Source organism: Chamaea fasciata, unplaced genomic scaffold, assembly GCF_029207755.1.
Source record: "Chamaea fasciata isolate MVZ Bird 193981 ecotype frontalis unplaced genomic scaffold, bChaFas1.0.hap1 SCAF_13, whole genome shotgun sequence".
NCBI lineage: Eukaryota > Metazoa > Chordata > Aves > Passeriformes > Sylviidae > Chamaea > Chamaea fasciata.
Window position 1 is genome coordinate 11,454,441 of NW_027094098.1, and position 14,330 is coordinate 11,468,770.

The 14,330-nt window shown below is 41.2% G+C and overlaps 1 protein-coding gene across 1 annotated transcript; it reads left to right on the top strand.

The window, feature by feature from the left end:
- Positions 1-1,119: 1,119 nt before the first annotated feature.
- Positions 1,120-12,682, top strand: CCDC174 (coiled-coil domain containing 174). Its single transcript, XM_066195524.1, has 11 exons — positions 1,120-1,205; positions 2,620-2,724; positions 3,631-3,731; positions 4,625-4,683; positions 5,614-5,794; positions 7,297-7,392; positions 8,232-8,368; positions 8,746-8,840; positions 9,095-9,242; positions 10,039-10,173; positions 11,224-12,682. The coding sequence occupies exons 1-11, from the start codon at positions 1,164-1,166 to the stop codon at positions 12,297-12,299; spliced, it is 2,175 nt and encodes a 724-aa protein (XP_066051621.1). The 5' UTR covers positions 1,120-1,163; the 3' UTR covers positions 12,300-12,682.
- Positions 12,683-14,330: the final 1,648 nt, after the last annotated feature.

The window sequence follows — 14,330 nt, forward strand, 5'->3', positions numbered from 1 at the left end:
GATTGTGTTTGGGGGTTTTTTGGAGTGGTTTTTTGTTTGTTTGTTTTGGGGTTTTTGTTTGTTTGTTTGTTGTTTTGTTTTGGGTTTGGGTTTTTTTGGTGGTTTTTGGGCCTTTTTTCTCTTGATGGTACCAAAGCCCTCAAGTTTTGAGGCTCTCAAGGTTTTGACAGGGGTTTGAGTCACTTTTTTTTTTAGGTGCTAATCAGTAGCTATAGCTAGATGGTTATGATTAAACAATTGCATTGTGAGCATCATGTGTTTGGCTAATCTGCTGTTAAAGAAAAAGAAAAGACAATCCCCAAATGAACGGGCTGTCTGGATGAGAGGCACCAGGAGTAAAGTCAGAACTGAGCAGTACCTGGGGAAAGGTGATTCTTGCAGTAGGAAATTGTGACAACTCATTGACCACCTACTCCAAACGGGGCCCAGACTCAAATGGAGGGAAGGACTGTACCTGCAGACCAATTAGCAGGAGAAGCAAGAGACAGAACTAGCAAATAGGGGAGTTGAGTAATCTGTAACCAACAAATGTTGATGCCTTTATTAAGTTTATTTAGTTGTATAAATAGTGTGAAGTTTGGATGATGGGTGAATTAACCTTCCATGGGTCACCAGCCAGCTCGCCACTTCACACAAGCGACAATAAAACATAGGGACACCTGGCCCCAGCACCTGAAATAGCACTGGCACCAGGTAACGAGCCCACGTTCGGGTCAACACTGATGCCAAGTTTGAACCATGTATTTCTTCACCTATCCCAACGCCAGCCCTGGTCCAGCCGGCAATCCTGCCTGTTTCTGCCCACGGCGGCCGCCCCCAGCCCAGGGCACAACAGCGGCAGCTCCGGCCCCGCGCCTGCACAAGGACATTTCCAGCGGGACGCCGGAAGGATTCGTCCAGCACCTGCCAGAAACGCTCATTTCCACAGGCGGTTGGAGCACAGGGAATACCCGCAGCCAGGAAAGCCCCGGCCGGGAACGCTCCGCCCCCGCCAAACCCCACCGGGCCGAGCCCCCATGACCTCCCCTGACCTCGCCAACATGGCGACAGCGCCCGCCCGCTCGCCCTCAGCAGCACTGTCGCGATAGCGCCGCGCTTCCGCCGCGCTTTACGGCAAGGCCTCCCGGCAGAGGGAAGGAGGCGGTGGCGGGGCCGGTCCCGCCATGGACCGGAGGAAGAAGCCGCTGGACGTGGCCGCGTCCTCGGTGAGTGACTGAGCGGGGAGAGACAAAATGAACCCCTCCGACTGCCCAAGAGGCCTGTAGGGCTGTGAGGTGTGCTCGGCCGCGGGGCTCCCGCGGGCGGGGCGGGCTTGGCCGGCGCAGGCCGTGAGGCTCGACCCGGGGATGCGCCGGTGCCGCGGCTTCCCGGGAGAAGAGCGCACCTGGGAGGTGCCGGTGGTGTGTCTCCTCGCCTTAACTCCACTGCCGTGTGCGGTCACTGCAGCGAAGGCTGCATTAAAGGGCTGTGCTAACGCCGTGTGTCGCATGTTGGGTCCGTGACAGTGTCGGGGCTGGGGGTTTGTCCCCTCACCTTCCTGACCGGGCACACGCCCTGCGCTCCACACCCGGGTCTGCCGGGCCTGGGTTTGCTCGCGTCCCTGGTGTAATGATAAAATTAGGCCGTAACAGGGAAAAGAGTTTATTCTAAGCGGTAGGACGTCTATGCTGTGGCAGGTTAACTTCCCACCCTTAGGGATGGTGAGGTGCTGCCCCTCGCTGCTCTCCAGGACGCTCACGAGAGAAGCTGCCAAACACTCCAGACCAGGAGTTACGTAAATAGTTAATGTATGTTAATAGTTAACTGTGAAATATTTTACACTGAATTTTTGGATGATCACCTCTAAGCGGAAGGGAGAATGGGTGATTTTTACGACACTGCACTTCATTGTCCCAGGGAGTTGAAAAGCAAAAGCTTTAGTGCATGGGACAAATATTAATACCAAAGTCTTCCACTTTGCTGGTTTAATGTAAATCTCTGAATTTTGTCGTCTGTAGGACTTGCAGGAAAAGTAGCACAATATCCTCTTCCAGACTAGTTTTGTAATTCCAAGATATAACACCCCTGCCGACGATGTTTCTTAATAAAAGCTGAGATGGGCCTTGATCACAGGTGGCAATGCTACTCATTTATTTATTTTAAAAGAAGAAGAAAGAAAATCTAAAACTGTTAAACTGTGCATAAAGCAGTGGGGGAAAATATATTTTATGATAATAAACGTTTATGAATTCTATTCTGAGACAGGATTTTATTAATTATCAAATGATTAAAAGTTCCCTTTTCATATTTAGTAGTGTTTTTCATTACTCTTTATTTGTTTGCCATTAGGAGGCTGGTACAATCCAGACAGAGCTATGCCTCTCTTATCCTCATTATGTAGCAAAGGATCAAGGATACCTTTGGGGATTAAAATTATAATTATAATTTGCATTTTGTGGGTTTTTTTATTTTGTTTGCTGTAAAAGGTGATCTTGGTGATCAGATCAGTGCTTCAACGTTCCACATAAAAATGCAATCAAATGCTGCTATAACTGTAAATAACAATTGTTTTCCTAGAGATACAGTTATTTATTGCAGTAAGTGATCTGTTATTTATGTGTTGTTTTGCTGGTGATGTAGCTGGTAGATCTCAAAGCCGAACTCTTCCGAAAGCAAGAGGAATTCAAGAAAGAAAAGCTATTGAAAGATTCTGGCGTCTTTGCAAAGCCCAGAACCTCTAATAAGGTAAAAATAATCTTCCATTGTTGTTTTTGTCATTCTTTCTCCTGAAAACAAGGAAGTTAATATTCAAATATAAATAATAGTAAATACTCAGAACTGTGTTTCTAGTCAAATATAAAATGTACATGATGAGAACGTTCTTTAAAGTTCATTTCCAGGTGAGATTCCTCTGCACAGCAGAAAGCTTAGTCTTGTGCTTATGCCCATCTAAATCCCCACTTAATCTTCATTTCCCAAGGATCCACACCCTTTAATTATAGAAAAAGGTGTTTCTTTTTTTATTAGAGGATTTTCTATGATGCGGCAGGATGGAGGATGAGAGATTCTTCTAGAGTCACTGAATTTCCTTGATAAATGCTCTGCTATCTCTTTGTGGTGTACAATAATGAATACATGATTATCTCTCTTGTTTTGCTCTATACTGCACTTTGAGTTTTGTTCATTCTGTAGCTTTCTAGAAGCAGAATGTGCTGTTCCTGCTGTATTTGCAGCACATGCAGCATTTACAGTGTCACGCTGCAAACAGGCCAACTGATTGCAATTTTTATCTAAAATGGGGCAATAGAGAATAGAAACAATTTTTAGCTTTGTTAGTACGTGTTGAATTAGCAAGATTGCATGATTGGGTTCTTTTAACTCTCACATCTTTGCCAGAACAGATTTTGTCTAAGTGCCTTTGGGTTTTTTAGCTTCTCAACCTACCCTTAACTATGATATCATCTTGCAGCCTGTGTTATTTCAGGACATATCTGCTGTATCCTACCTCACAATAATGTGTAAGATGTTATTTACAAAGTCTTCGTTAATCGATGTGCATGGTTTGCATTATAGAGTTGATATATTTTTTTAATTGTTACCATTTCAATATTTTCATCTATTTGTATATTGTTACAAAACTGTCCTTTTTAGAAACCAAGTATCTGGACCAAACAGAACACAGGAGTTGTAAATCGAGCTGCGAAAGATGTTGAGCAGAAGGCAGAAGACCAGGATGTATTGGATAAATCAAGGTAGCTCTTAGGCTCTGTAAGACAGGAATGCTTTGCAGAATTTGCTTTTTTGGTATTTATAAAAGCACAGAAAGAAGTTTTTTGGACTAGCAGTTCTCATTAGACCAGACAGTAATTCCAGCATCATCCATACTTTTTTACCAGTAGTGTACAAACTGCATCCCAGCAGTGTTATGCTCTCATGCCCTCACATTATCACAGCTGTCTAAACGTGGCAGGTTACTTATTTTTTCTTCTAAAAGTCATCTTTACAATTACCAGCCAGTGCAGCAACATGATAAAAGTCTATAGCAAAGTGTTTCTTGGGCTTAACAGAAAATTGCTCACTTTTTTCAAGAATTACCTCATTTTTTAAATGGGTTGGTTGTACAAAATTTTATATGTTGAAAATGCCATTTATAAACTATTTGCTGTGCTTCTGTAAGCAGTTCCTTGCCCTTTGAAATTCCAGACATTAGCTAAGGTTTTCTCTTCCATTTCTAAGATTAAGTGTAACTTTGTGTTATCTATTTTTTTTTCTTGTAAAACTGTCTTTCCGTATCTGCAAATAATGGTTTAGCTTCCAGTATTTATCTGAAAGACCATAGTACTTAGATAAAGGTGGAATTCTTGTAACTGTTTCATGGTTCTGCCTACTTGACGAATTACATTTAAGATTAAAATTGTAACTTCACTAAAATTATTTTCAGTATAAATTCTGGAACTAGAAAAGATTGTATCTTCAGAAATGCTAGTAAAGATTCAAAACAGAAGCCAGGCATAAGTCGTCTTCTAATAAACATCTCAAGCACTCCCAGGATTTTCCTGTTCCATTTATCTAAGGCTAAATAGGTCACTTTAAAATGTGCTTGGAATTGGCAGGATAGCAAGGTTAATTTTTTTTTCTCTTTCAGGAAGAAGCTTGAAGAGAAAGCAAAGCTGTATGAGAAAATGACAAAAGGAGACTTCCCAGGTGAACAATGCTGTTCCAAAATGAATGTTTATATATGTATAAATTCTTGGAATTATTGTTATACAAAGTGATTGCCATGGTTTATTCCACTTTGAAAAGGAGAAAAAATACATTTACTGGAGAAAATAAAATTACTTTTGAAAGACAGCCTGACCAAGTATAGCACTAGGGGCTTGTTTCACTCATTCATTAAGTGGGTGGACTATATTCTGGTTTTGCAATACAGTATCTTGGGCAAGCAAAAAAAAATTGTTCTCCATTGTGCGATCTTTGGATTGCATTGCTGGTGCTCTGTCCTGCATTCTAATTGTTGGGCCTTTATGGGGAGAAGAGTATCAGGAGAGGAGTGTGGCTGGTCCATATGTGAATGCCAGTCATGCATCTGATAGGGTTAGAGAATGCTAATTTGTTTCTTTTTTCTCTCACACATTCAGTCCCTCTCAAAAAGTGATTATTAAAACAGAATACAAATCTCCTTGCACTTAATTTGTTTTCTTTATCAGTGTCCATCTTCATCCCTGTGACCCCATCACTTTCCTCTACTTTTTTAAAAAGTACCCTCATGAATGCTTGGCTCCTGCCAACCTACCAAATGTTAAGCATCAAAAAAGTATTTGAGCTGTTACATGAGAAATCCTTTGCTTATGAAACAATTAACGAGCAGAGAATGTTTTGCTGCAAAGAATGCAGCCTTTTCTGTACTGCACACAATGCCCTGAAACTTCGATTCAGAAATAGAAGTTATCACTGTGGAGCCAGTTGATCGCTCCGGGCTTTGTTTGGCACTGAATGAGATTTAAGTACTCCCCAATAGTGTGGTCAAGGGCATCGCTGGCAGCTGAGAAGCTGATTGTAGCTATTTGGTATTGATTTTGTGCTCAGTTCTGCTCTTTTCATGGCTGTTCTCTAAGAATCGATTTTCTGCCTTAGATGAAGAAACTGAGGATTTGTACCTGGTGGATTTCACTCAGAAGATCATAGACAAACAGCACGAAGTGCAGGAGCTGCATCAGAGCGAAGATGCTGGGAAGACTTCAGAAAGAGACACAGATGAGGAGGAAATTCAGCCTGAAGCAGACATTCCACCACCAGAGGACCCAGATGAGGAATGGTTGGTGCTACTGATTGGGCTCCTATGTCCTGGGCACTCTTATTCTTGAGAATTGCATGAGAAAATACTTTTCTTTTCCAAAATGTATGAAGTGGCACCTTTGTTTTTTCTTTTTTTTGTTTAATACTACACATTGACAAGGAGGTGTTAACAGTCTTTCATTTCTCCTATGAAGACAGTCCTCCGTGTCGCTTTCATTTCCACATAGGTAACACTGCAATTGAATCTTCATCAGGGATCTTTAGAAATTGCAATGAGGGCAATGTACTATTGGGGGGACAACATAATCTCCTCTCTTACATTCTTGCATAGTTTATGCGAGTACTCAACACAGTATTGGTAGCATTTCATGCTTTGATGTGCTGAATTGGAATTTATTTTAGCAAGACTTGAGGATTTTATTATATTCATCTTCCCTTCTTTAATTGTGAGTGGCTTAAAAATGAGCAGTCATTTCACTGTACAGCCTTCTCTTGAAGGAGAGAAACTCTTGTTGGAATAAGAACATGATTTTCATAATTTCTTCAGCTTTGCTGCAGCATAGCAGATAGTCTCTGACAGTTTTTTGTGTCATTCCAAGTAACCACTACTTTTTCATCTGAGACAGTAGGAATAGTTATGAAACCAGTCCTGACTAAACATTTTCCTTGCCCATTTGTTCAAAATGCTTGTGGTACAAGAGATTTTACTTCTGGTGATTAGTTTAAACCAGCAGTAACCAATACAAAACAGCACCCCTGTTCTTCAAATACTAAACTGTAGATATCCTTAGAAACTATGTAAAAGACTTACTAAAAGCACAGATATTTAAAAGTTTGGGGGTCGGGAGCTAGATTGCCAGTCATACTTTTTCAGATGTAATATTCTTCAGAATGGGATAATTGAGGCAGCTTGATGCTGAAGAACTTTCTACATTACAGGACAATAAGTGTAGTTCTTAACAGCTTTTTCAACAACAGTAAATCAGATGCTCAGTACTATAAAGAGTTGAATAAGAAGCACAATAGCTTCAGAGGAACATTTTGCTTGTGTTTTAGTGAGCCTTTGTTATGCCAGTTGAATGCACACTATCAGTCTGTTCTGAATGGCCTTTAGACCGATAATTGGAATGTATTGTAGCGATTTCATATCCACAAGAAGTCAATGCTGCATCATTATCCTCACCATGGGAAGCAAGCAGTAGGCTGAGTTCTATTTTGTTGTGAAAACTACGTGACATTGTTACTTTTGAACACTTTTTACACCATTTTATTGCCCAAGCAAACAGGGGTCTCAAAGGGAGATTGAATAAATGTCTGGTAGAACTGTCATATGCCCATTCAGAACTGTTCTCTTAAACTGGGAGTGTGTTAAGTGAAAAGCAGGAGCAACTGTCACACACAGATAGACTGAGAGGTGACAAATGCTCTTTGGAAAGAGCCCCTGCTTCTGTCTTCTGGGTAAGACTTCTGTCAATCTGCAGATAGAACTTTTGCATCACATTTCTTTTTCCTTCATTACAGGGTTGATTATGTCGATTTCTTGGGCCGATCTAGACGCTGTATGAAGAAGGATTTACCAAGTCTACTTAAAATGGATCAGGAACTTCAAGGGAAAAGGTGTGGTTTCTCTAATAGAGCTGCATGTTCCTCTCAGTATGTAACATTTTTTTAATGAGAAGGAAGAGAAGCTGTGCTTCATCTCCCCATTTTCAATCCAGAGTTGATGTTACTGCTTTCTCTAGATTTGCATAATTTGCAGAGAAAGGTTTTAATAAATTGATGTAGGAATCTCAGATATTTGTTGCATCTTTAAAAACTGGGGTCCTTGTATTTCATTATACCTTCCATGAAATGCCAGGAAAGTGATTCCTGGTTCTGTTTAACATGGAAACTGATGTCTTTTAACAATTCCAAATTCTTTATGACGTTCAGAGTGAATTTGTTAGACCTCCATTTGTTTGGTTTTGTTCTTCTGTTAAGCAGCTGTTTAACAGCTCTTCTGTTTAATATTTGGGTATTAATATTTGAATATTAATATTTTGCATGGATCTCTGGGGTAAATGCTTAGATTTTTGTTACTTCAAATACCTTTCATTTTCTTACATTAAATCTGAAATGTTCCTATATGTGATTGCTAGAATTCCCACAGATGCCAATAACTGATTATTTCATCTCCCATTCTGTGATTTGATAATTATTTCATAAAGCTTCTGAGAAAGGATATGATTTTGTCTTGTAATAACGTGTTCCACCAGTGCCTTGTTTCAGAGGCAGCTTTGTATTTCTATCTTGATCATGTTCCATAGTCATCAACATTGTATCACTAAGTAGCATCTACAATGATCTGTGTTTTGTGGAAGCTGCAATAGTGGATCAGACCCAATCATACTTGCACTGTTTGGTACTGACAAACCAGTGAATTCTGCTCTGTAATCCTTAATTTTTTTTTTAATTAGACAAGAACCTGATGGGAATACTCTGTTATCTGAAGACATGAGAAGAGAACTTCAGAGGCAGCAGTGGGAAAAGGAAGAAGAAGAAGCCCTCAGAAAACCCATGGGACCCATACATTATGAGGACATTCGAGAAAATGGTACACTGCCATACTTTATATCACTTACCTTTGTATCACCAAAGGGATCAGTTGTAGAGGGAGCAAGGGAAAGTTACTTCCTGTGCTTGTATGGCAAAGTGTAGGTGTGTAATAAGTGTTGAAAGTTACCAGTTCATAAATCTAGATTTACTTTTTCTTCAAATTGTATTTTTCTCAAACATTTCTCTACCTCCACCTGTGTTCTCCTTCAGGAAGCTTCACTTTATGTATCATCTAAAGCAAGCCTTTTTTAGCCATCTAAAACTAATGCAGTGTTGGGAATAATTCCATGCCTGAAAGCAGGGTGCCTGGAGGCTGTAGTTACTGTCATTTATAAACTGAATCTAACTTAAACTTATTGTTTTTCTCCTTTTCAGAGGCCAGGCAGCTCGGTGTTGGTTACTTTGCCTTTTCTCGGGACCAAGAACTCAGGCATAAACAACGGGCAACCCTGGATATGCTGAGGGAGCAGGTATGAGAGTGAAGAGCAGACTGGGCTGCGAGGGTAGAGTGGTTTCAGTGGTTACTGTCTTTGATTTGTTGTATAAGTGCTGTATTAGGTGATGCCTGCAACTGACTCCAAAGAAGCCAAAGAAATTTGGCATCTTTTTTCCTGTTGAAACCTGGTACTTGATTAGGATTCCTTTTAGTTGTTTTGTGAAGGAAAATAGGTACTTGTTTATAATAACGAAGGAAGATTAATTCATGTTTTTCTTTGCTGTTAAGACACTCGATCAGAGAAATAAACGTGAACAGCTGAAGGAGAAGAGGAAGGCAGCTCTAGATGCAAGGCTGTCCAAACTTCGAGCAAGGAAGATTAAAAAGTTAAGGGAAGCTGGATTAGAGGAAGAGGCAGAAAAACTGGAGAATGGAGGTATGATCTATTGCCTTTTTAAGTTAAATACTTGGTATTTCACCTTGTTCTTGATCTATGGACAGACAGATTCTAATTTATATTTATTTAGACATCCAATCTATTGTATTGTGTGTTCTATATATACAATTAACATAACTGTTAGGATAATGAGAGTTGATGTAATTGTGTGTAGATATAAAGTCATGCAGAAATAGCTTAATAATGCAGGTAGAAATATGGTATGTAGATTATAGCCTTTTTTAGATTCACACCTGACAGCAGGAATTACATGGATTAATTATGCAGGTTGAGGTTGGAGCTGCTGACATTGTACTGGCTTTTTCTTCTATGAAAATGAGGTAGAATAAGTAGTAACAAGTCAATTTTGATATCATACAATATACACTGTGACAGTTTCAGTGCAGTGTGTGAATTGGAGATACAGCTGACTCGAGGATTTAGGATAATGAATTTGAATTCTAATCCTGCCTGTGCTGTCTCCCTTACAACACTGATAGTCAACTTGTACTGTCTGTCTCCCACTGGAAAATGTAGCTAATATTTCACTGTGTCAGAATTCCGTGCAAGTGATTAACTGTGAAGTGTTATGGAAATGAAGAACAGCATCATGCCACTGCTCGTTGTTATGGTTGTTCAGAAGAATAAGAATGCGAATTGTTTTCTCCAGCAGATGAAATAGAGATACTGTTATTATTGGAGATATATGGAAATAAATGTTCTTGTTTTACCTGCGAGGTTCATACAGATTTTATTCTGTAACTGACAATCTCTACTATCTCTTCCTGTAACACAGAGGTGAAAGATGCTGCTGAGGAACCAGAACCTCCAAGAGTTACTGCAGCAAGCAGAAAGGTAGAGGTTATCATCCAGGAGAGGAGAGATACAAAGCCTGGAGTGCCTTATGTTCGAGAGTGGGATAAAGGCAAAGGTAAGGAAATGTAGATTCAGGAACTTTGTTGGGAAAGAGCATGTACTCTGCCACTTTCAATTCTATTTTGTGACCAAAATATGGTAAGACTGTGAGGCACTGAAATCCTTTCTGCCTTGGTACTGATGACTCTCCAGTGTCCAGGACAGTCTCTGACAAAGATGCCTTAGTATCAGTAGCTGCTAAAATGTCCCCAAAATTTTTCTTGTGTGTGAATTACTGCATTTCTGGATGATCTTGACAGGTTGACAGAATGACTAATTCTGTAGTTCATAAGATGTACAGTGTGATCTTTTCTTGATATGTTCCTGATTTGTGCTACCTGATAGCAGGATGTATCAACACAAACAGGTACAGCGCAATACTAAAACATGATGCAAGCAGAGACCACTTCAGTGCCTGTGTCCCATTTTGAAGCATCTTCGCTGTCACAAAGTGGTGGCTGTCTCCTAGACCCTTCCCATACCTATTAACTCATTTTGCACTACTAATTTAAGTTCATGCACAGTCTTCTAATCTGATGCCTGACTTCTAAGTAAAAGCAAGCAAGGAATAGGCAAAGCACATAAATGCTCACCTTCTTTAGTACTATAACAGCACTGTTCCTCTTCTCTGCAATACTGGTATTTCCAGATTCTTCTTATTTTCAATCTTTATGTTCCATTAATGAACATTACTGTGAGGGGAAACTTCATGGTTCCATTAAAACCCCAGACTTTCAGATCCTATCTCATAAATCTTTATCCTACCTGACACTATTTTTTTCCTTCCTCTGAGGAAGCCTGGTATCTCACTAACACCCAGGCAGCACTGCAGCAAACACTCAGAGAGCAGAGGACAGCTTACTCTAAAATGCAAAGTGAACTAACTGTGGTTCACCAAATGAATCTGCACTAGATTATTGTATTTCCACGTAGTATGAGGTGGAAAAGGAACTTCAGGTGGCTTTATACAGTTGTGTCTTATTTGTTTGCAGTTTTTTTTGCCTGTCTGACTGACCTTCAGACCTTGAAACCTATGCTAAATCTACCATTTTCCTGTTTTTAACAGAACTGATGTTTGGACAATGGGAAAAGAAACAGGAAGAACTTAGAGATGAGCGAGACCCAGAATTTGCACCACCTTCTGATTACTTTTTGGGACAGAAGAAAGACGATTATTACCGAAGTCGGAATTTGAACAGTTCTGAAACCTCTGAAAAACTGGAAACGGAGAGAGCACAAAACCAGCAGAGGCCATCGGTGCAGGGCAGTGGCAGTAGCACTGGAGATGTGCCACCATCAGCACAGGCTGCCAACAGCAACGTTCCAGATAAGCCAGGGTCAGCAGAGCCCAGTGGCCATGACCCTCAGGGCGTGTCATCAGCAGAGGAGGACAGCAGTGACGACGAGGACACGCTGCCACCAGCACAGGCCTATGGCTACGGCCCCCGAGGTGTGCCACCACCACTGCGGGGCTACGGCTACGGCGCCCGGGGCGTGCCAGCACCCATGGCAGCCTATGGCTACAGCACTCCCGAGGTGCCCTTCCCAGTGCAGGCCTACAGCTATGGAGCACCAGGAATGGTGCCACCCATGCACAGGTATGGCTACGGCGCTCCTGAGATGCCATTCGCAATGCAGGCTTACGGCTACGGCACCCAGGGTGTGCCACCAGGAATGCAGGCCTGTGGATGCAGCACCCAGGATCTGCCACCAGGAATGCAGACCTGTGGCTGCAGTGCCCAGGAAGTGCCACCAGGAACACAGGTCTGTGACCTCAGCAGCCAAGATGTGCCACCAGGAATACACACCTGCGGATGCAGCAACCAAGATGTTCCACCGGGAACACACACCTGTGGCTGCAGCACCCAAGAGATGCCACCGGGAACACACACCTGTGGCTGCAGCACCCAAGAGATGCCACCAGGAACAGACACCTGTGGCAGCAGCACCCAAGAGATGCCACCAGGAACAGACACCTGTGGCAGCAGCAGCCAGGATGTGCCACCAGGCACGCAGGCCAGTGGCTGCAGCACTCAGGATATGGCACCTCCAGTGCAGACCGACAGCAGTGATGCTCCAAATCAGGAACCACTTTACCAAAGTTTAGATGATATGCTCTCTTATTATAGACAAGTGACTTGAGCTGAGCAAAAAGATAAGCAAGAACCATGATCTAAAGAACTGAAATATAATTATTTACGTGCTTGGCAGAATATTATTTTCCCACATAGGGGAAAAATAAGTTTCTGTAAGTACATCAGAATAAATCTCCTGGACACCTAAGATGTTTTACATCACAGCTATATTTTGCCCAGTTGTTTTTTTAATTCTTACCTCTTTACTAAAATTTAACTCCTCGACATTTGCACCTGAACTAAAGGGTATATGAATTACTTGCTTTCAAGAGATAAACTCCTCCCAGCTGGCTTCTGGTTTGGAGGTACTACAACTTCAGTGACATCCATAGAAACAGTATGGAAATGGTAGGTCCTCTGCTGCCAAATACAGAATGATTTTGTTCCTTACTTAATCTCCTGTCTTTTGTCTAGTGAACAGTGGTGGTTCTCATGGCCTCTGCATCCCTGAGGTCCATATATAGCTCATAATTCTGTGCAGCATTTTAGAGTAGAGACATTGCAGAAAAGGATAAATAATGATGGGTAGGCTAAAAATAAACACATCATTGAAGCAGAAGCCTTGACACCTGAAATTACTGTCTTACTGGTTTAGAAAATCCTCTCATAATTCTCCAACTGTTTTTCTTGCATAAGGAGTTATATATATGGCTTTATTTAATAATTTTTTTCCAAAAACTGTGATACTGGAGTCATTAAATATAAAAACAGACCAATCTCTACCAAACTTTTCTTTCAGAACCTTAGTAAATGAGAATACTTACTTGCCATGTAGAAGATTTTTATTTCTGAAGGTAATTTAGATCACTCCACTTGTATTTTAAAAGCCTCCTACAAGGATAAGACCTAGGAAAGCAGGTTAGAATGGGCAATTGCATAGATTATTAAATGGCAGAGATAAAGTCAAAACAGTGAACATTTAAATGCAACAGTGAACTGGCCAAAGAGACAAAGATGATGTGCTCCTCCTATGTGCTTCAGTCAGGTGTCAGGCTGCTCTGCAAGCCTGGTGAACAGCAAGATGTTCAGTGTGACTGAAGGACGTGTGGAAGAACATATTCTGTCCTCTAATTTAGCCTCAGCTCCTACATCTCTGGCTTTTGCACTGGAATTTGCAGAGCAGGACCAGTACATTACAATTATATGTTAATTTAACCTCAGAATACTATTCTGAAGGAGGATAATACCACTATCCCAATTTTGAAGAAAACTAGAATGGAAATGTCTTAGAGGTCACACCCAGTTTTCCAGGCTGGCTGATTTACACTAGAGAAGTTTCCTCTTCTAAGACCTCATAGAATCAGTATCTGGAAGCCATTCAGAGCAGGGTATAATCTCCTTGGAGCTGATCTAACTGTAAGGAGTGGGCAATGTCTTTTCAAACAGTAGACCTTGACTTGAATTGATTATGCCAATTGTATCCTTCAATGGATTTCCCTGCAAAGACTTTTTGTGTCTATTTTGCTGGTATTTTAATTGATGTGCATTTCCAACTGCCTTTTCGACTTCTTTTTTCTGTGACCTTCAGACTGTGATAATTTTATGTATAACTATGATTTAGGAGTTATATTGTCTTTGCATTAGTCTAACATTAAGCTGGAGCTGCAGTAAGGCATGAAATGCCATTTATTACATAGTGTTATGTAAAAAGATACAATCAAAGTGTTCCTTTGTTTAGCTTCATTTCCACAGCCTAATATTAAACTCTTGGCCAGGAGGGCGCTTCAGTGCTTACATTGAAGTTGAGCCTTTTAAGAACAGCTTTCCCACTGCAGTGATCTGTCACTTTGCCATTTGGTCTCCTTCCCTCTTGTCTTGCTTTTTTGCTGAAATGCTTTTTGCATATTGTCTCATGCTGTGGAGCACACATCTCTGTTCACTGTCCTCCCCTCAGACCACCTCAAGTTAACTTGGCTGGGATCAGCAACCTCATTCATTTCATTCAGTAATTCCTGGGGCAAACAATTCCTTATTGATACACCGCCAAAGTTTTATTTATCTCATTTTGAAGCGTGTTGTGTCCCTGTCCCTCTTCCTC

Bases quoted from the DNA above. Each gene is read 5' to 3' on its own strand.
- CCDC174 (XM_066195524.1), top strand. From the start codon at position 1,164: ATGGACCGGAGGAAGAAGCCGCTGGACGTGGCCGCGTCCTCG. The intron at 4,684-5,613 runs GTGAACAATGCT...TTTCTGCCTTAG, and splicing joins GACAAAAGGAGACTTCCCAG to ATGAAGAAACTGAGGATTTG. The intron at 5,795-7,296 runs GTTGGTGCTACT...CCTTCATTACAG, and splicing joins GAGGACCCAGATGAGGAATG to GGTTGATTATGTCGATTTCT.